At 31.3% G+C, this 22,974-nt stretch overlaps 1 protein-coding gene across 1 annotated transcript in view; it reads left to right on the top strand.

Annotated features, from left to right (window-relative positions):
- The first annotated feature begins 693 nt into the window (after positions 1-693).
- Positions 694-22,974, top strand: part of LOC130892080 (MAP kinase-interacting serine/threonine-protein kinase 1-like) — a 71,578-nt gene continuing 49,297 nt past the window's right edge. The window contains exon 1 of the mRNA XM_057797310.1: positions 694-918. Coding sequence (XP_057653293.1) covers positions 889-918 — 30 coding nt within the window. The 5' untranslated portion in view covers positions 694-888. The remainder of the gene's footprint in view (positions 919-22,974) is intronic.

Here is a 22,974-nt window from a genome sequence, read left to right as displayed (position 1 = left end):
TAAGAGGTTATGTCATAATTTGTAGGTTATTAAAGTAAAAAATTTGGTGGTGCATTACAAGAATGCTTCAAAAATACTTATAATATCCCATACCGCATCAAATGATAAAATTGATTCGGGTAGTCGTGACCGTTAGTCATGACGTCATAAGTTACTTTCTCGCCGCGACCACATCGATGATAGTCGCTATGTGGAACGCCCAAAAGAAACGCCGTGAACGCTTAATGAAATGTACCATAGGAGAACTTATTCGAATTTAAGTTGGCAATTCTGTAGATTCCTGATTGGTCAAATCGCAGACGCACTTTTGACATATATTGAAATTGACAATTTTATAAATTGTAAACAAATAGTGTCTATTTTATTATATGGCGATTCTAATATGGATTGTAGAGGTAAAAAGCAGTCTATCTTATGGTCGCAAAAGTGTCCATCTGTAAACAGCAAATTATTGTTCTAATACTCACCAAAATAGCGCTAGTGTAACAAGTGGAAATGATATGAATTTACTAGTGTGTTGGATTTGAAAATTCAATATTTTACTTGATTTGTGTAGTTGAGAAATTTGCGATATTTAATATCTCAACTATTTACGTAGTCAAAAATAATTTGGTAGTTATAACCTTAAAAATTCTTCACACAAAAAAGTATATAGTCTAGCGCTGTTTTTAAAATGTTTTCACTTTCTTATTAAGTTATACAACCAATTTTAACCTATCCAGTAATGCTGGTTGCCTATATAAACTGATTATAATAAATTATTTCCAAATTACAAATGAGTATTATTTAATCTCAAAAATTGATAATTTATTTTGCTTTTTTAATATATCTTATACAATAAATTGATGATTACAAAACGCACGAGTTTGCGCAGTAAGTAGTGGCAAGATGGCTGGGGTGACACTGTTGTCTGAGTCGGTAAGTTTTAAATACTTATCTACCCGAAATATTGATATTTATATAACAGTTAATCATCCTATTATATTAGATAACCTGATATTTTATTGATGATAATAATATCATCTTCCGCCGATATGTACTTTGTTGTTAAAACTTATTTCGATTTTCAAATTTCTCGTTGCTTAAATACTATTGAAAGTAAAAGTGAGAATCATCTGACTTTTGCACGGCATGTTTTTTGTTTATGTTATTGAATTTGTGGATTTGTTTACAAAGGAAAATTATTGAAATTGCGTCTCGCGTTTTAACATAATTCCTTTTTTAGCAACGTTTTGTTTTTATGACCTTGGAAAGTAATAAATATTTTGGTAATTAAAAATGGGGTTAGGAAAACTACTACATATATACACTAGTTAAACAAAATGACAGTCACTAAAGTTATATTTTTTTATTTGTTAATATTCTGATAATGTCAATTGTTAAAGTACGTATACAAGGTGTGTTAGAAATTAAAATGGTTTTATTTAATATAATCCCACATTTCTTGTTAATTTTGACTACAACGAATTAGTGAAATGCAAAAACTGCCAGTTACCTAACAGTTCTATTTGTAACTATTTTTATTTATTGGTAATAAATAAAATAAAATAAACAATTAATTTTGGTCAGGGTTACTGTTTGATGACGATGTTTATTCGTACTAATGTCACGTAGACTTGTATAATTAGCGTTGAAGCTATTTTAAGCAAACAAAATTATATTTTTCATAATTTTGAAGGAAATAGCGATTACATTGTTTGTAAAACGTGATTAAACGAAAACGAAACCGATTTTAGTGGTGTGGTGGATAAAGCGATTCGAAAAATGTAAGTCACACTGTATTGTAGTGTAAAGTGGTTCTATTTAATTAATTAACTGTTGATCTACACGTTCTTAGGCACACATATTTAAAATTACCTTTTGACATGTTTAAACTCTCGATTGACTTTTTTTTCTACGAGGTTTTCCTGGAATTCTTCTTCAACTTTGAACATAATTTTTTTAGAAATTATGCATTCTAAATCGTTCAAACTCCCAGATAACATTGTTAGTACGTAAATAAAGTAAATCGACAGTAATTTATTTTTTTATTGCAATTTGGGTACTATTGCTAAGGGTGAAATTATTTTTTTTTTCTACAAAAAAAAATATAAATCGATTTTATTTCGGTGATAACTCTCTTAGTTTTTTTGCTAGAGAGTTGTACTAACCCTCATTTTGAAGCTTTTAAAAAGTACTTTGAAAAAGTTTCCGTGCAATTTTTTTGAAAAATTGACAGTTTTTCTGTTATTCGTCGTTGAATTTTAACAAATTTTCGTTCGAATGTATTCAACTTTCAATAAATTGTAATTCGGTCCGTATTGGGCCTATATCCAATTAAAAACCACCAATTTTTTCCTTTTTTTATAAGCTTCATTTTTGCTTGATACACTTTTTTGATAAAATCAAAAGTTTTTGAGTTATTCATGAAAAATTAGATATTTTTCTTCAGTTTGAAATTTCAATACAGAAAATTATGAATTTCAGATGAATCCTTTTAATAGCTGATTAGTTTAATCCCGAAAATACTTTTTTACGATGTTTTCCTGGAATACTTAGCACATTTAAATTGCCAACTAACGAAATTACCTGTAAAATATTTTTTTTTAATTAATCTTATTATTTCAGTGTATAAGAATTAGTTTAAGTGAGTTGTAACTATGCCAAGAAAATGTAATTTTCATTTTCAATAGGGTATTAACCTTATGTATGAATTGAGTTCACGTATTTTTTACTTTGAGTCTGCGGTTAAAAATTGATAACTTTGAAAATATACGTCTAATACGACATTCTTATTATTAGCCATTTCCTCAGAAAAATAAAGTTTATTATCAGGTTTATGTAGCACAGAAATTTATTTATTTATCATACACGGAAATATCAAAAGTAACGAAGCAAATAAACAATTTTAATTTCAATAATAATCGACAAATGATTAAGTATAAAGCCCATCAAATCAGTCAAAAATTCTTTGAAATTTATCAATAGACTGAAGAATGTTTTGATTTATTTCGCATTAACATTGTTTTATCTGTTTTAACTTCGTGTGTATTTTTTTCTCTATTGATTTTCACGTATTATCCAAAAGTTTTTCCAAAATCTTGTAAAAAAGAAATTAATTCTTCGACTTTGAACATGATTTTTTCGAAATTATGTATTCTAAACCGTTCAAACTCCCAGAAATCATTGTTAGTACGTAAATAATTTGGGTACTATTGCTAAGGGTGAAATTGATTTTTTTTTCTTTCAGTGATAACTCGCTTAGTTTTCATGCTAGAGAGTTGTACTAACTTTCATTTTGAAGCTTTTTAAAAGTACTTTGAAAAAGTTTTCGTGCAATTTTTTCGAAAAATTGACTGTTTTTTCGTAATTTTAAAAAATTTTCGTTCGAATGTATTCCACTTTCAATAAATCGTAACTCGGTCTGTATTGGACCTATAACCAATTAAAAACCACCAATCTTTTCCTTTTTTTATAAGCTTCATTTTTGCTTCATACATTTTTTTGATAAAATCAAAAGTTTTTGAGTTATTCATCAAAAATCGATCAAAAACGTGGTTTATTTCGAGAAAAATTTAAATTTTCATTCGCTCACAACTCAAAAACTGTTGATTTTTCATTTCAGAAGTACCTTGATAAAGTTTCCGTATTTTTCGAAAAAATTGACTGTTTTTTCGTAATTTTAAAAAATTTCGTTCGAATGTATTCTACTTTCAATAAAACGTAACTCGGTCTGTATTGGGCCTATAACCAATTAAAAACCACCAATCTTTTCCTTTTTTTATAAGCTTCATTTTTGCTTCATACACTTTTTTTGATAAAATCAAAAGTTTTTGAGTTATTCATGAAAAATCGATCAAAAACGTGGTTTATTTCGAGAAAAATTCAAATTTTCATTCGGTCACAACTCAAAAACTGTTGATTTTTCATTTCAGAAGTACCTTGATAAAGTTTCCGTATTTTTTCGAAAAATTGACTGTTTTTTTGTAATTTTAAAAAAATTTCGTTCGAATGTATTCCACTTTCAATAAATCGTAACTCGGTTTGTATTGGACCTATAACCAATTAAAAACCACCAATCTTTTCCTTTTTTTATAAGCTTCATTTTTGCTTCATACACTTTTTTGATAAAATAAAAAGTTTTTGAGTTATTCATGAAAAATCGATCAAAAACGTGGTTTATTTCGAGAAAAATTTAAATTTTCATTCGCTCACAACTCAAAAACTGTTGATTTTTCATTTCAGAAGTACCTTGATAAAGTTTCCGTATTTTTCGAAAAAATTGACTGTTTTTTCGTAATTTTAAAAAATTTCGTTCGAATGTATTCTACTTTCAATAAAACGTAACTCGGTCTGTATTGGGCCTATAACCAATTAAAAACCACCAATCTTTTCCTTTTTTTATAAGCTTCATTTTTGCTTCATACACTTTTTTTGATAAAATCAAAAGTTTTTGAGTTATTCATGAAAAATCGATCAAAAACGTGGTTTATTTCGAGAAAAATTCAAATTTTCATTCGGTCACAACTCAAAAACTGTTGATTTTTCATTTCAGAGGTACCTTGATAAAGTTTCCGTATTTTTTCGAAAAATTGACTGTTTTTTCGTAATTTTAAAAAATTTTCGTTCGAATGTATTCCACTTTCAATAAATCGTAACTCGGTTTGTATTGGGACTATAACCAATTAAAAACCACCAATCTTTTCCTTTTTTTATAAGCTTCATTTTTGCTTCATACACTTTTTTTGATAAAATCAAAATTTTTTGAGTTATTCATGAAAAATCGATCAAAAACGTGGTTTATTTCTAAGGGTGAAATTGATTTTTTTTTCTGTCGGTGATAACTCGCTTAGTTTTCATGCTAGAGAGTTGTACTAACTTTCATTTTGAAGCTTTTTAAAAGTACTTTGAAAAAGTTTTCGTGCAATTTTTTCGAAAAATTGACTGTTTTTTCGTAATTTTAAAAAATTTCGTTCGAATGTATTCTACTTTCAATAAAACGTAACTCGGTCTGTATTGGGCCTATAACCAATTAAAAACCACCAATCTTTTCCTTTTTTTATAAGCTTCATTTTTGCTTCATACACTTTTTTTGATAAAATCAAAATTTTTTGAGTTATTCATGAAAAATCGATCAAAAACGTGGTTTATTTCTAAGGGTGAAATTGATTTTTTTTTCTGTCGGTGATAACTCGCTTAGTTTTCATGCTAGAGAGTTGTACTAACTTTCATTTTGAAGCTTTTTAAAAGTACTTTGAAAAAGTTTTCGTGCAATTTTTTCGAAAAATTGACTGTTTTTTCGTAATTTTAAAAAATTTCGTTCGAATGTATTCTACTTTCAATAAAACGTAACTCGGTCTGTATTGGGCCTATAACCAATTAAAAACCACCAATCTTTTCCTTTTTTTATAAGCTTCATTTTTGCTTCATACACTTTTTTTGATAAAATCAAAAGTTTTTGAGTTATTCATGAAAAATCGATCAAAAACGTGGTTTATTTCGAGAAAAATTCAAATTTTCATTCGGTCACAACTCAAAAACTGTTGATTTTTCATTTCAGAAGTACCTTGATAAAGTTTCCGTATTTTTTCGAAAAATTGACTGTTTTTTCGTAATTTTAAAAAATTTTCGTTCGAATGTATTCCACTTTCAATAAATCGTAACTCGGTTTGTATTGGGCCTATAACCAATTAAAAACCACCAATCTTTTCCTTTTTTTATAAGCTTCATTTTTGCTTCATACACTTTTTTGATAAAATAAAAAGTTTTTGAGTTATTCATGAAAAATCGATCAAAAACGTGGTTTATTTCGAGAAAAATTCAAATTTTCATTCGGTCACAACTCAAAAACTGTTGATTTTTCATTTCAGAAGTACCTTGATAAAGTTTCCGTATTTTTTCGAAAAATTGACTGTTTTTTCGTAATTTTAAAAAATTTTCGTTCGAATGTATTCCACTTTCAATAAATCGTAACTCGGTTTGTATTGGACCTATAACCAATTAAAAACCACCAATCTTTTCCTTTTTTTATAAGCTTCATTTTTACTTCATACACTTTTTTGATAAAATCAAAAGTTTTTGAATGATTCATGAAAAATCGACCAAAAACTGTTGATTTTTCAAAAGAAATACTCAGAACAATTTTTGCTTAACATTTCTCTATCGATTTCCGCGGTTCCACATAAAAATTTTCACCCCATAATTGGGGTAGAAGGAAAAAATACACTCCACTTAGACCATAATTCGATTGATTGAATTTGAAGGAAAAAATAAAAACTTCTTTGTAATATTAATGAACTACTGAGTACTAGCGTGTTTTTGTTGTTACTACAAAGGTCAATTGATATAAATACAAAAAAAAACTCTTGCACAAATAATGTTTATTCAACTCATTAACAAGAAATTAACGGATAAAAATATTATGCTGTACATGTAAAGGTAAATAGAATTTGTCCCTCTGATATCCACCTACTTACGTAATGGTGTTTACGTGCGAACTACTAGTTTACCATTAGAATCCCTTCCGGGTTTATGTGTTTACTACAAAATTCAAATTATTCTATTTACTATACGAATATGTTTATTCGAAAACATGAAATGTTTTCAATTTGAAATAATTAAGTTTATATATAGATTTCAAATTATTACAGCTGACTCAGTAAAGCACCTCGTATATTAATGCTAACGGTCAGCAGTGTACTTGGTTTCATATTTTAGTTGCGACGATACAGATACAGATAACACTCTGTGTAGTTAGTTATATTAATGTAACTGTGAAGAATCATAAATCTACCCATTTAACTTCTACTTACTATTATATAAGTTCCCTGATGGGAACCAACGTCGTAGTTAAGCGGTTCCATATGTCCATTAGACAATTAAAGTTACATCAACTTGACAAATTACTTACTTCGACTTTTAACATAATTTTTTTGGAAATTATGCAACTTTTTGTTCTCTACTGATATTTACGTTTTGTCCAAAAGTTTTTCCAACTTTTTGCGAAAAAGAAAAAAATTTTAAAAATTTCGAAACCCATTTTTCGACTTTCAACATAATTTTTTTCGAAATTATGCAACTTTTTGTTCTCTACTGATATTTACGTATTGTCCAAAAGTTTTTCCAACATTTTGTGAAAAAGAAAAAAATTTCGTAACCAGTTTTTCGACTTTTAACATAATTTTTTTGGAAATTATGCAACTTTTTGTTCTCTACTGATATTTACGTATTGTCCAAAAGTTTTTCCAACTTTTTGCGAAAAAAAAAAATTTTAAAAATTTCGAAACCCATTTTTCGACTTTTAACATAATTTTTTTCGAAATTATGCAACTTTTTGTTCTCTACTGATATTTACGTTTTGTCCAAAAGTTTTTCCAACATTTTGCGAAAAAGAAAAAAATTTTAAAAATTTCGAATCCAATTTTTCGACTTTTAACATAATTTTTTTCGAAATTATGCATTCTAAATCGTTCAAACTCCCAGATAACATTGTTAGTACGCAAATAAATTATTTTTTTATTGAAATTTGGTTACTATTACTAAGGGTGAAATTTAATTTTTTTTTCTACAAAAAAAAAAAATAAATCGATTTTCTTTCGGTGATAGCTCTCTTAGTTTTTATGCTAGAGAGTTCTAATAACCCTCATTTTGAAGCCTTTTAAAAGTACTTTCAAAAAGTTTACGTGCAATTTTTTCGAAAAATTGACTGTTTTTTCGTAATTTTAAAAAATTTCCATTCGAATGTACTTCACTTTCAATAAATCGTAACTCGGTTTGTATTGGGTCTATAACCAATTAAAAACCACCAATCTTTTCCTTTTTTTATAAGCTTCATTTTTGCTCATTACACTTTTTTTGATAAAATCAAAAGTTTTTGAGTTATTCATCAAAAATCGATCAAAAACGTGGTTTATTTCGAGAAAAGGTTAAATTTTCAATCGCAAATAACTAAAAAACCATTGATTCTTCAAAAGAAATGTTTAGAACAATTTTTGCTTGAAATTTGATGCTCTATCGATTTCCGCGGTTGTTTTCCACCCCCAAGCGTTCCCATATGTCCCTTAGACAATTGAAGTTCCATCAATTTTTTATTGATGTGACTCTAACGTCCATATATATAATTAATTATAACTTTTGTATAGTTTAGTATTTAAGTGAGCATGTACACGCATAGAGTGTTCTTAATAGTCTTGACATCCAATGAGTACAGTGGTCAAATTATTAAAACCACTTTACAAAGTCAAATTCATAAACTAATTTTCTGCAGGTTTTATGTTTTTTTTTTGGGTGAATTTAAGGTATTTATTCGGCATTTTCGGGTCATTTGTTTGTATGAATGTCTGGTGGTAGAATTTAAAAAGAGATATAAGTAATAATCACGGAAACGATGAGGACATTTCTAAAAATATAGAACGCAACAAAGTATCAGAAATTCAACTGGCACTGTTTCAAGTAACTAACATCTAAAATTATCGTAGAGGTAAATGGATTTTCCGTAAATCTAAGAAATGGATTAGCGTTCCTTGTCTTGTACGTGCTGTTTTGGAATAATATAAAACCATATAGAAATTAATTTTTACTACACCTCAAACTTTTACTAATCATAACTCGATAAAACTCCTCTCTAAGTCTCCTTTTCACTGTAGAAATACTCAAAGGTAGATTTCGAGAATCAGAATCACTGATTTGAGCTTCTGAACGTTTTTTTCTCGCCAAAGGTCCTGGTGGATACATATTTTTTGACGTTGTAATCCACTAATTTGAACACAGCACGTTCTTAAATCTCACTAGGACTAAACTACAATCATAAATGTCGTATTTGACGACTAAATATAAACATGCCCTCGTATAAAATACACAAATAACGATCACTTAATTTAGGTTTGTAAAATACCGTTTTTGATCTTAACTTTACGATATGAAGAATAAAATTTACGCTAGTGTATTTTGAAATTTAATGAAAGGATTAAGGACAAACCACTTCTCAATTTTTGTAGTACGAATATTGCTTATTAAGGAAAACAGTGGTTTATTAATATACAAAATTCCTTTCTTTCTTTACTTAAAATGCTACAAAGTAATAGTAAAACAGCTGTCATGTTTATATACGTGTCTTTTTAACGGTTAACTGAAAATGGGTTTATTACCAATAGCGCCATCTATGTATCAACTTTCGAACGAAGTAGTTTGAATAGTGAAAAAATGAAAAAAAAATATTATAACAATTTTCTAATTTAATATTTCAATTTAATTATTAAAAATATGTCAATTGATTAGCGTTTTCACTATTTTTTCTAAATAAAAATCTATTTGTTTATACAGTACGACTCAGAATGAAACTAATGAAAATCGTCATTTTCCAAACTATCGCTTCCACCTATTTTTTGGTGTAGGTCTAAAATTAAATTAGTGGTCGATAAAATATAACGTACGTGACTATATACAAGGTGTCTCAAAATTAAAATCCCCCTTTTCAAATTTGATTCACGACCACAAATGCCGATTAAGTTGAAATTTGGGGTCCTGTTTTGTATGTTGAGGTTCAGAATTCTTACCTACCTGTATGATTGGTAAAAAATGACAGTTTTGACAGCTATTATGATCACATAAACTCTTCTTCTACGTTATTCCACTTCTTATGTTGTTCTGGTGAGATATCATCAGTTACTGGCAGCCGCGTCGTTGGCAGGAGTAAAAGCCGCTTACACTGTGTCCTATTCATCTTTTGTGAACCCCGAACAGTTTCTTTGGAAGATTATGGTACTATGGATGGTGTGGCCAGGTATCCACATCAGAATAACTTTGTTGTTTGCTCCCAGTGAGTTCAAAGATTGGGTGCAGCCTCATACTAGCTCAATTTTATAAGAATTCACTGCTTCAAGGGGGGTTCTGATCCCCAACAGCGAGCTTAGTTCCGGAGCTTTATATTCCTGCCCTTACTCGTCTATTTTTGTAGTATCCAATGTTTTCAAAGTATATTTGGTATTCTATTTAAAGAAATAAATGATTTTTAAAATCCTCTGTATTCTCCATTACTTGTCTTTTTGTGCCCACATCTTCTTCTAGCTTTGACCTTATTGGAAACTTAATCGTAGGTTGTTTTGGTGATAGGGTCAGTTACTGCTCAGTACTGGCAGTAGGAGCTTCGGCTCTTGGTCCTCCAAAGGTTTAATACAATCTAATTTGCTGTTTATCCACTATAAATTTGGTTGTTGATGAACCTTGAGCGATTTCAATGGTGAATTGTCATTTATTGGAAGGGATAGATTCATAGTATCTTCTATATCAACGGATGTGAATTCTCTAGATCAAAATACGTGATGTAGTAGCTCGATTCAGGATCGTACTACAGAAAGTTCGTTTCAAAGTTTAAATATTGTTTTTCCTTTATATTTATGACGATATTTTATGATTTCCAATGAAAAATGTATCCTTGCGAAAATATCCTATGATTCTAAATCTCCATTTCCTGTTTCGTCGGCCAAAATTTGTGTTGATTACGACAGCGCGACGTATTCGAAGATATTTTCGTCTCGTAATATCAATAATCAAAAATTCGGTCACATATCAATTTTTTAAATTTACGAGGGCGAATCTTTATGTTTATACGTCAATGGAATGAAATTATAATGATAGCTACGAATTATTGAAACCTTGAAAAACGACGAGAATAAAAATTTTTTTATAAAATTCTTATTACGAAAATAAAAAATGGGCAAGACACGTGTAGATACCTCTGAACATCTCATTTAGATCGAAGTAGTAACGTGCGAAATAAATTTTTTTTTAAAATTATGTCGACTTTGAGAAATGTCAAGTAATATATTAAAAACGACCATTCAAATTTACAAATTTTCATTCAAATGTGGTCTCAATCCGGAAATTTGTATTTCATATTAATAGGACTCAGTTCTCTAAACTTTACCTTCAGTCTCTGAAGATGATAAATTGGCTGTCGAAACGCGCGTCAGTGTGTTCGGAGTGAACACATAAAACAAATTCCCCCAACTTTCTAAATTCTCATCTAATCTATCTAGTTCCATCTTACAAAATAGTTTCCAGTTGAGAAAAATTTTTTTGGAATGTTTCGTCCGCTTTTAAAATCAGGAAGCTACCAGCCAATGTTGGCTAGTCTCTCTCACAATCGAGGCCATCAGCTCCCGTTGACAGTTGACAGAGGAGAAAAAAATAAGGCCCCCATAACCCCCCAATTTAGTAAGCGATCTTTTTTTAATTTCAGACACTTCCAGGTATCTCACTCAAGGTTTATGTAGTGCTTGTTTTAAAACTTTTTAAACTCTACACTGTTTGGATCTTTGTAAAATAGAATGAATGATAAAACCCCATAAAACAAATCCCCCCAACTTTCTAAATTCTAATTCTAATCTATCCAGTTCTACCTTACAAAGTAGTTTCCAGTTGGGAAAAATTTTTTTGGAATGTATCGTTCGCTTCTAAAATCAGGACGCTACTAGCCAAAGTTGGCTAGTCTTTCTCACAATCGAGGCCATCGGCTCCCGTTGACAGTGAACGATGACGGATGACAGAGGAGAAATAAATAAGGCGCCAATAGGAGCAATTTAATTAGCGAATCTTTTATTTAATTTTAAACACTTGCAATTATCTCACTCAGGATAAAGAATTTTATTTCTCATTAATGTTGACTGAAATAATAAATTAAACAAAACCACTACAGGTTCACAATTTGCATATTTACATGCTTATACACACTATTAAATTATTACATCATGTAATTATTGTTTGTAGAATAAAAAACGAAAAGAAACAATTGTATAATGAAATTCATTACGTTCCTAACGAATGAATATGACTCCTATAGTTTAGTCACCCCCTTTTTATTAACCTTGGCCTGTAGAATTTTACGTTACATCGCAGAGGATCCATTTTTGACCTTGGACGAGGCGAAATATCCAATAGACCAGACGAATCGTGAGACGATTTGGCGGGTTAACTTACCGAAATTTCTTCGGTCCACTATATGCCTATAAATTAGGCCGTTCAATGGAGATATTTTGTGATAAATAAATTCTGTCATGTTGTTGAAGGTACAGCGTTAGAATTTTGAAAGTTAACCACTTTGAAGTGGGGATAGAGTGGTTATTCGAGAAAATGAAAAGCTAAACCAAAAAAAAATATAAAATGTAATACACTTACCGTGCACACAATCACTGCTGGTCTTGAGCTACCTGGTTATCTGGACCTTGGAATTATTGGCGAGTTTTTCTTTGTTTTTGGGACACGAGGGAAGTATATTATTAGCGAAAGGGGTAATAAATATTCTCGTGGAGTTTTAGAAAAAAAGTTATCGTTGAAACTGGAGCAGGCATCGGGAAAAAGTGGATGAAGATGTTTCCAAGTTAATGTTTCAGACATTTTGAACGTTTCGATAGCTTCTGAGATTATTCTGGACTTATCGAAATTAGTGTTCCTTTGCCCCGACGGAAATAGGTCGATTTGTCTGACCAATGTAGAAACAGGGGCAATCTAAGCAAGGGATTTCATACCCTCAGTGATGTTCATTGGATATTTTATATTAGACTGATCATATTAAAGAGAGAGTTAGTTTTAGATGAGTTAACCCCCAATAAATAATTAATTCCCTGGCAGGAGACTCTTCCTTAGGAAGTGGGATTCGGCATCAGTTAAATTATTTAAATAACTGGTAATTAGATGGGGTAAACAATTAATATTAAATTGGACGCAATCAGCTTTTTAACGAACGACGTTAAAAATTAATAAAATAATGAGCACAATAAAAAAAATCACCACAAATTTTCTAAAGTATTGGTAGATAGAGGACGATTAAGCATGGATTCCGAGGTTTTGTTGAATTCCTCGAAGTGGGAGGTAGATAACAAATTAATTTCTTCAAAAACTCGATTGTTGGAATAAATTAGAAGTGACTAATGTGCCACAATAGGTGAATAAAGGAATATTCAAAATATTTGAAGAAAAACTTAACAAGCCTTAAGCAAAAAATCAACAGTTCATTGTTCGTAGTTTTAACAAAAAATAAGCTTTCATAATTCTATATCAATTGTGACATAATTAATAACATTTTTTATGTTCAAGAACTGTGCTAAATATATTGTTTGATCTTAATTTGCGAGTTTTTTTGCGCAGCAGTTTTTATTAAAACATAATTTATAAAAAATGAACAACGTTGGTAAACATCCAAATATTTTTATGGAAAGCTTACGTATTTTTAAATTGGTTTTCTTTATTCGGAATTTCATATGCAACGGATATCAGGAATGTTTTCATTAAAAAATTTTCTGCTATAAAACATACGATTACAAATAATCTAATTAAAGAAAATTCTAAAGACCTTTTTGGAGAAATGAAGTTGATCCTAACAAAAAATACAAAAAAAACCCAAAATAAACTCAAAGATAATTAGAAATCATGTAAATAAATATTATAAAAAGTAATATTTGGTAAAATATCGCAGTAGATAATTTGGACACGTTCCGAATGTATTTCGAGTATCTTCTGGACGTGCCAAATGCGCATTCTTCGTTCAGAATATGTTCTGAACTGGCCGAAGTTTTATTCTTGATATTTGTAAGTACAAAGTCAATTACCACCTTTTTTAAATACAATTACGTTTAAAACCATATAGGTTAGAGGTTATTTCGGCAAATTTGTAAAATATCTTTCCAGAAAATGATTTTCATCAATTATTTGACGCATTGAATTTTACAAAATTCTTCCCCTGTAGAACACAAATCAGAATTCGTTTGGGTTATTTCAACAAATGATTATTTATCTGACAATTGACATTGACAGTAATGACACATTTCTATTACATTAGCGCCACGCTTGGTAAGTGGCAGAACTAAATTTGTGTTTCTGACGTTTAGATGCAAGTCTACCTTCTTATTCTGTACGTTCTGTGGTTCTTGAGATGACAGAGGGGAAAAATTCACTATGGCGGCGTTTCCAACATCCGACAACACTAAATTTATCCATATGAAACGTTTTGATTCAAACGGGGTCACTGGAATCCCACCAACGTGTGGCAAAATTTGGCTCCCGTCGAATCGGGGATTGGTGGAACGCGCACATTGTTATTTTACGGTGTAATAGTGCAAAAAAATCAAGACTCTATTCAGTGGTATAGCAAAAAGATGTCAAGTATGGATTAATATACGCAGGGAAAAACTTCATAGTGAAACTAGAGAGGTTATAGCCATCAGGCTACCTCTAAAGTAAAATTGGGGAGAGGGTGTATAAATTCAGTGAAAATAATTTAATACCAAGATGAGGAAAATGGAAGAGAAAACACAGAACACGTCTCCTGACAATTGACTTTGACAGTAATGACGCATTTTTATTACATAAGCGCCACGAGTGGTAAGGGGCAGAACTAAATTTGTGTTTCTGAAATTTGTATGTTCTGTGGTTCTTGGCTGAGAAGACAGAGGGGTACAATTCGCTATGGCGGCGTTTCAGACATCCGACAACACTAATTGTAAGTTTATCCATGTGGAACGTTTTGAATCGAACTGGGCGATTGGAATCCAACCAACGCGTGGCAATATTTGGCTCCTGTCGAATCGGGGATCGACAAAAGTTGCCAAAAGACATGGATCTCAATGGAAAGTCTAAACATTCTTAATTTTCGTTGCAATTACTTACGACGATTAAAAATATCGAGGAGAAGGTCGAAACGTTGTGTATTTTGAAGTTGATAATGACATTTAAAAAGTATTGGCAAGGCAAGGATGTATTTGGGACAATTTTTTTTTTAAATATCAAATGTCTGTTGTCTGAGCTGTTAAATCTAAAAAACAATTTTATGTGAGATTGGAAATTACGCGCAATTTAATTTTATTTAATCATGAAAACCTTGAACTTGCCCGAAAAAACCTGGTGCATCGTTGCGTAACTAATTTATATTTTACCTTGGATTTTAAGTAGACTTAAAAAAATATCCTAAAATTTTATGGTGGTAAAAAACGTTAAAACTGTGGAAGTTTGTTAAACAACGTAGATTTTTATGAAAATTTGAATTCAAGCTCCACTTTCCCCTTATTCAAAATCTACCTTAAGAGTGCTTTTTATTTTTTAGTGGTGAAAACTACCCCTTATCGTAAAAAATTTAAAAATCCTCGATTTTAGCATGTATTTAATCTGAATACAGAATTATTCATAGATTTGTTGAGATTCTAAAACAAGTTTATGATTAATCGGACTCCAACCCCTCTAAAGACCATCCTTTTAGGGTAGTAATACCCCCTACTACGAAATATTCCCTGTGCCGAACCGGATTCTTTATATTTTGAGGGTTGTAAACTACCTCTTAATGCAAAAAATGTTAAAATCTCAGATTTCACGCACGTTCCGGGTAAAATGAAGTTTGAAGATCATGCAACCCCTCCAAATCATCCCCTAATCATTTAAAATCAGTAAATTCTTGGGCTCTTGTCGTTCCATTATTCCGAATCTGCGTTGGAAAGCTACTGTCTTTTCAGTTAACAACAATCATTTTTTTTTCCCTCAAATATGTCGAAATTTGTTCCTGAAAAAGTGTTTTTGCGGGGAGTTCTTCTTCATTATTTTAATATGAAGAAAAATGCTGCCGAAAGTCATTTTGGGCGAACGTGCCAAAAGTACTTTGCACGATTTAAAAGTGGTGATTCCGGCTTGGAAGACCATGAAAGTCCTGGACAGCCAAAAAAGTTTGAAGATGAAGAACTGGAAGAATTACTCGATGAAGATTGTTCCCAAACAAAAGAAGAGCTCGCAGAATCTTTGGGTGTCACTAAAACAGCCATTTCAAAACGTTCAAAAGTACGGAAATTGGGTTCCATATGAACTCAAGCCGAAAGACGTCGACAGGCGGTTTTGCATGTCCGAAATGCTGCTAGAACGTAATTTTTGCATCGGATTGTTACTGGTGATGAAAAATGGATCCATTACGACAACCCCAAGTGCAAAAAGTATTTGTTAAATCCGACCAACCAACCAATTCAACGGCGAAGCCGAATACCCATGGAGCGAAGGTATTGCTCTCTATTTGGTGGGTTCAGAAGGGTGTGCTGTATTATGAGCTGCTAAATCAGGGTGAAATCATCAATGAAGAACGATACCGAACACAATTAATCCGTTTAAAGAGAGTAGTAGCCCAGACACGAGGCAATAATGTTCCATCGTAACAACATAGCTTAACCGGCTATTCCGGTTAAGAACTATTTGAAAAATAGTGGATGGGAAGTTTTACCTCATCCTCCTTAAAGCCCAGACCTTGCCCCTTTTGACTACAATCTGTTCCGGTCGATTCAGAACACCTTCACTGGAATACGGTTCAGAGCAAGATTCAAAAATTGTTTTGATTCATTCTTGGCTGCCAAATCGGCGCAGTTCTTGTGGGATGGGATCCACAAATTACCAGAAAGATGGGAAAAGTTATAGACTACAATATTATTTAGAGTATAAAAGTTATTTGGGTCAAATCGTGTCCTTAAATCAAATACACAACGTTCACTTTATTGAATTCGATTTCCTGTTTTATTTACTAGGATGTGGTGTCGACAAAAACGTCTTGAGTATTTCAATAGCGGTGTTACGCTTTAATGAAAAAACGATTAAAAAATTATTCTTCGGAACTAATTCGACTAAATTGAACGCGAACATTCATACATCATTAATCAAAATTCAAAAGCAACAAGTTATTCTAATATTTCCCCTTTTTCTTCGTATCTTCTGGAGGATAATACTGAAAATGTAGACACGATATTTGAAGAAGAAAGAAATAATTATAACATCGAAGAATTGCTAAACTACACTAGAATGAATATTACCAAAAACTACTCAATAATGATACAGAATCAGAAATAAAAATTAGTTAAGGTGCTTAACGTGATGCAATACAACGTGCAACTTGATCAAAAGCCTGCGTAAATGAAGTCCAGCTTCATCGGAGATCTCTCACTTGCAACATTATCGATTTGGTGCCATTTTTATTATGTACAAACCGCAATTCTAATGAGAAGTCTGGTTACATTTGGCGTAACAACCAATCTGTCAATCAAGCACCAAAAGCGAGGCACCATCAGATCAGATCAGCTCGTATGAAACAATAATTTTATTACCAAAAGATTGGTTCACTTTTCTATGTAATCACCGAATAGATTAAGACATTTGTCATATCTGTGGACAAGCTTTTCAATATCGTCTTCAGAGACGTTGAAACTTTTGGAAATTTCGCAGTAATAGTGAATCTGCGGTTTTATTTAACTATTCTTTCAACTCGTTGAACCAAGTCATCTGAAACGACAAATTTGGCCTCCTTCATCCTGACTTTCTACACCATACACGCTCAACACCACCACAAGACTGGATTTCTGCAGAACTATGGCTTTTAGCCTGTAGAAAACGAAGCATACTTCGCAATTCACACTTACTTACTTACATGGCTGTAGCACAACGCCGACTGACGCCTGAATGTCAACAATGGCGAGAGCTTCGCTTTTTTCTATCCGCGTAGCGTCTGCACGGAGCGATCGGAGGTTGAAAAAAAAACAACCCCTCTGAATAGCGTGATGTAAATCGACACTTTTGTCGATATTAACATCCCCAATGGCTCGCAGTTGCGAGAGAGTGTAACTAGTGACTAGTTTCGATTTTATTACGTCTCATCAGAGCAGTTTAAAACGCCTCGTTCGGGCTTGAGATAACGTCAAACAGCGTCGCCTACAACAACCGGTTTAAATTGATCGTTTTTATAGAAAAATAAATCTAATATCGCCATCTATTATTGAACGACAGAACTTATTGTATAGCTATGTGTATAGTAATCAATTCGATGTAAATAATCTGTCTGATTATCAATTTCCGTAAAAAATACGGACACGTGTGAATAGATCAGACGCAATTCGGGGAATACTGCGTACGGAAGTAAAAATAAAACGCGTGAAAACTGAAAATAAAATTATAATACCTACTTCGAGTTTTATTTTAATTTTTCTAGATACACTTAAATAGTATCGGTGCTTGGGTCCTATCGATATATCAACATCACTAATCGTTCTTTTATTCACCGTCTACATTTTTGCGCACGGGTTATACGTTGTTTGTTTTTATGAATATAAAATCGATGAAAGTACATAGAAAATCCACAAAGAGAAATTTAAAAATGATTTTTTTCGTCATGTTCGGGAGAAGTTTCTCCTATTTACCCCCAAATATAGTCTCCCATCATACTTTCAAAGTACTGGCCCTGGAAACGTATAAAAAATTAAAGTAAAAAAATCAACAATTTTAAAATGAAATTGGGGGATTCAAAAAAGATTTTTTTCGTCATGTTCGGTAGAAGTTTCTCCTATTTACCCCCAAATATAGTCTCCCATCATACTTTCAAAGTACTGGCCCTGGAAACGTATAAAAAATTAAAGTATAAAAAATCAACAATTTTAAAATGGAATTGGGGGATTCAAAAATGATTTTTTTCGTCATGTTCGGTAGAAGTTTCTCCTATTTACCCCCAAATATAGTCTCCCATCATACTTTCAAAGTACTGGCCCTGGAAACGTATAAAAAATTAAAGTAAAAAAATCAACAATTTTAAAATGAAATTGGGGGATTCAAAAAAGATTTTTTTCGTCATGTTCGGTAGAAGTTTCTCCTATTTACCCCCAAATATAGTCTCCCATCATACTTTCAAAGTACTGGCCCTGGAAACGTATAAAAAATTAAAGTATAAAAAATCAACAATTTTAAAATGGAATTGGGGGATTCAAAAATGATTTTTTTCGTCATGTTCGGTAGAAGTTTCTCCTATTTACCCCCAAATATAGTCTCCCATCATACTTTCAAAGTACTGGCCCTGGAAACGTATAAAAAATTAAAGTATAAAAAATCAACAATTTTAAAATGGAATTGGGGAATTCAAAAATTATTTTTTTTTATCATGTTCGGTAGAAGTTTCTCCTATATTTTTTTGCCATTAAACATGAAAATATCAAGTTTTGAATTCATAAATATTATTTTGAGTTATCTAACATTCAAGAATCATCAGTTGTACATAATTTTTTTTGTAAATATCCATTTTTTTGTGTAGATTAACAAAAAAAAACATATGAACTTCGTTTGATGCTTGGCACAAAAGTTATTAACGATTATATCTTAAGAAGTGCATTTAAGACCACATTTTAAGTCATAAAATCTTCAAGTGAGATATTTCATATATTTTTTCACACAAATTCGCCAAAAAAACGAAGATTTTTGAAAAAAATTCATCGTAGTCGGATTCGATTCGATTTTCTAGAGCGATTATGATAAGATTTAAATCAGAAAACCACATGAAACTTTTAAGTGACATAAAAAATGAATAAACAAACATTTTTCGATTTTTTTTTCTAGAATGTACGTTTTTTTGTGTAGATTAAGAAAAAAATATATATATAAAATGCGTTTGACGCTTCGTAAAAAAGTTATGAACGATTATATGCGAAGAAGTGCGTTTAAACTATATAAAATCTCCAGGTGAGATATTTTCCATATTTTTTTCCTTAAATCCGCCTTGAATACGAAGATTTAAAAAAAATTAATGGAAATCGGATGATTTTTCGATTTTCTAGAGCCAAAAATCGAGGGGACCTTGATTGGATAAACCGTTTTTGAGAAATATTGCATAGGAAGAAATCAGTGTATTGATTCAATTTTTAACATGGAAAAACTTTGTAAACATATTATTTCTACGCCCCATTCATGCTTATCAAATTAATCAACATGATCATCTCTACAAAATACCAAATTTTCAAGGTCATCGGAGCTGTGAGGGTTAAACTATATACAATTACCAAAATTTTCAATATTTAATAAAAATTGGCTTTGTTTTCAAATTGTTTTGTTGGCCCCGACATAGGAATAGCTCCTCTGCATTGCTGAGGTTGTGTTTGTTTATTTCTGAAGGGAGATTTTGGCCAGAAAAAAACGAAAATAAAGCTTGTAACCAAAAACGACTTTTCTCGGTTTTTTTGAGGAATTTCAATTATTTCTTTTTAATTTTCGAATTTTTAGATGATTTTTTGAAAATTTTGTGTTTTTTTCTGTTTATTTTAAATTGAAAAGCGACTGAAACCAAATTTTCAAGGTCATCGGAGCTGTGAGGGTTAAACTATATACAATTACCAAAATTTTCAATATTTAATAAAAATTGGCTTTGTTTTCAAATTGTTTTGTTGGCCCCGACATAGGAATAGCTCCTCTGCATTGCTGAGGTTGTGTTTGTTTATTTCTGAAGGGAGATTTTGGCCAGAAAAAAACGAAAATAAAGCTTGTAACCAAAAACGACTTTTCTCGGTTTTTTTGAGGAATTTCAATTATTTCTTTTTAATTTTCGAATTTTTAGATGATTTTTTGAAAATTTTGTGTTTTTTTCTGTTTATTTTAAATTGAAAAGCGACTGAAACCAAATTTTCAAGGTCATCGGAGCTGTGAGGGTTAAACTATATACAATTACCAAAATTTTCAATATTTAATAAAAATTGGCTTTGTTTTCAAATTGTTCAGTTTTGTTTTGTTGGCCCCGACATAGGAATAGCTCCTCTGCATTGCTGACGTAGTGTTTGTTTATTTCTGAAGGGAGATTTTGGCCAGAAAAAAACGAAAATAAAGCTTGTAAGCAAAAACGACTCTTCTCGTTTTTTTTTGAGGAATATTAATTATTTCTTTTTGATTTTCGAATTTTTGGTTGATTTTTTGAAAGTTTTGTGTTTTTTTCTGTTTATTTTAAATTGAAAAGCGACTGAAACCAAATTTTCAAGGTCATCGGAGCTGCGAGGGTTAAACTATATACAATTACTAAATTTTTCAATATTTAATAAAAATTGGCTTTGTTTTCAAATTGTTCAGTTTTGTTTTGTTGGCCCCGACATAGGAATAGCTCCTCTGCATTGCTGACGTAGTGTTTGTTTATTTCTGAAGGGAGATTTTGGCCAGAAAAAAACGAAAATAAAGCTTGTAACCAAAAACGACTTTTCTCGGTTTTTTTGAGGAATTTTAATTATTTCTTTTTAATTTTCGAATTTTTAGATGATTTTTTGAAAATTTTGTGTTTTTTTCTGTTTATTTTAAATTGAAAAGCGACTGAAGAACTGGTGTACCAAAAAAGACATTCTTCGAAAATTAATAAATAAAAGCAACAATTTTGAAAACTAAATCGGAGAATTAATAGTTTTGCATTTTTTATTGGCCATACAAAGTGTTGAAAAAGTTATTTTTTTATCTCAAAAGCGTCTAAGAATGAAAAAAACTTTTGAAAAAATTAATTCATATGCTGAAAAATGCGTTTAAATTGTTATTTTCAATTAGGTGGACCTCGTATGATTTATTAATTGTCGACGTTTCTTTTTTTCTTTTTAGTGCATAACAGCGGCTCGGCTATCGTATATTATACCTATCGAAACGAGTAGGTTGTGATTTTATAAGGTTACATGTTCATTCACCTTAAACGTTGCCTAATTTAAACCAGCTTCGTATCCTCGATTACGTAATTTGACGTTTTGTAATAACGAACGATTTTAGTTCGTTGTTATTTCATTTTCTCAACATAAATGACTGATAAAATAACTTAATCACAAGATTTGAATAAGAATGCTTCGGATCTATGCAGATCAAGTCGATATACGCGGTGTTTCATTAGGAATTATCCGTATGATGATAAAAACAAATTGGTTCAACCAAACCATCAATAAAACAGTCAGTTTTCCACAAAAATAATTCTTAAACGACTTGTTCGATACATTAAATTTTTCCACATTATATACTGCGTGTTCGTAGGTAGTCATTTACTTTAAAAAATGTACGAGGCTTGTCTGAAAACAACTAATAACGAAACATTTTTTTCCATGACTTGTTGAACGCATTCCCATGGTACAATGCACACAAAAGAAGTTTTCGAAGATATAATGCAACCTAAGACGTTAATAAACGCATAGAGATGTTGTCAAAGTTTTGCAAGCAATCCTGAATCGCCGGAAAGAACGACTGGCGACAACGCTCGATCCCACGTCGCTGGTCAAAGGTTTTGAAGAAATTTGGGTGCACCGTCCTGTCCAATTCCAGGTTCAGTCATGCGAATATTACCTCTGTCTTGAGCTAATGAAACAATTAGATGGCAAACGCTCAATAGCGATGATGTCCGAGCAGAGGTGAGAAGCTTCTCAACTCAAACTCAAAAAGTGCTGGACGGATTTTCGCGTAGTTTCAACCAATAGAAAGAATGATTCACGAGGAACATTTTGGTGTATTATATGTCAAGATTTCATGCGGATTAGTGGAAATAATCACTTATTATAAAACAGAGATCTATGCTGCAACTTCGGTTTATGTATATACGTTCCTAACTCAAAAAGTGCTGAACGGATTTTCGCGTAGTTTAAACTAATAGAAAGAATGATTCACGAGAAACATTTTGGTGTATTATATGTCAAGATTTCATGCGGATTAGTGGAAATAATCACTTATCATAAAACAGAGATCTATGCTGCAACTTCGGTTTATGTATATACGTTCCTAACTCAAAAAGTGCAGGACGGATTTTCGCGTAGTTTCAACCAATAGAAAGAATGATTCACGAGGAACATTTTGGTGTATTATATGTCAAGATTTCATGCGGATTAGTGGAAATAATCACTTATTATAAAACAGAGATCTATGCTGCAACTTCGGTTTATGTATATACGTTCCTAACTCAAAAAGTGCTGGACGGATTTTCGCGTAGTTTAAACTAATAGAAAGAATGATTCACGAGAAACATTTTGGTGTATTATATGTCAAGATTTCATGCGGATTAGTGGAAATAATCACTTATCATAAAACAGAGATCTATGCTGCAACTTCGTTTTTTGTATATACGTTCTTAACTCAAAAATTACTGGACGGATTTTCGCGTAGTTTCAATCAATATAAAGAATGATTCACGAGGAAGATTTTAGTGTATTATTTGTCAAGATTTCATGCGGATTA

Source organism: Diorhabda carinulata, chromosome 3 (assembly GCF_026250575.1).
Source record: "Diorhabda carinulata isolate Delta chromosome 3, icDioCari1.1, whole genome shotgun sequence".
Lineage (NCBI taxonomy): Eukaryota > Metazoa > Arthropoda > Insecta > Coleoptera > Chrysomelidae > Diorhabda > Diorhabda carinulata.
The sequence above is the reverse complement of the archived record's forward strand: the minus strand, read 5'-3'. Positions and strand labels throughout refer to the sequence as shown.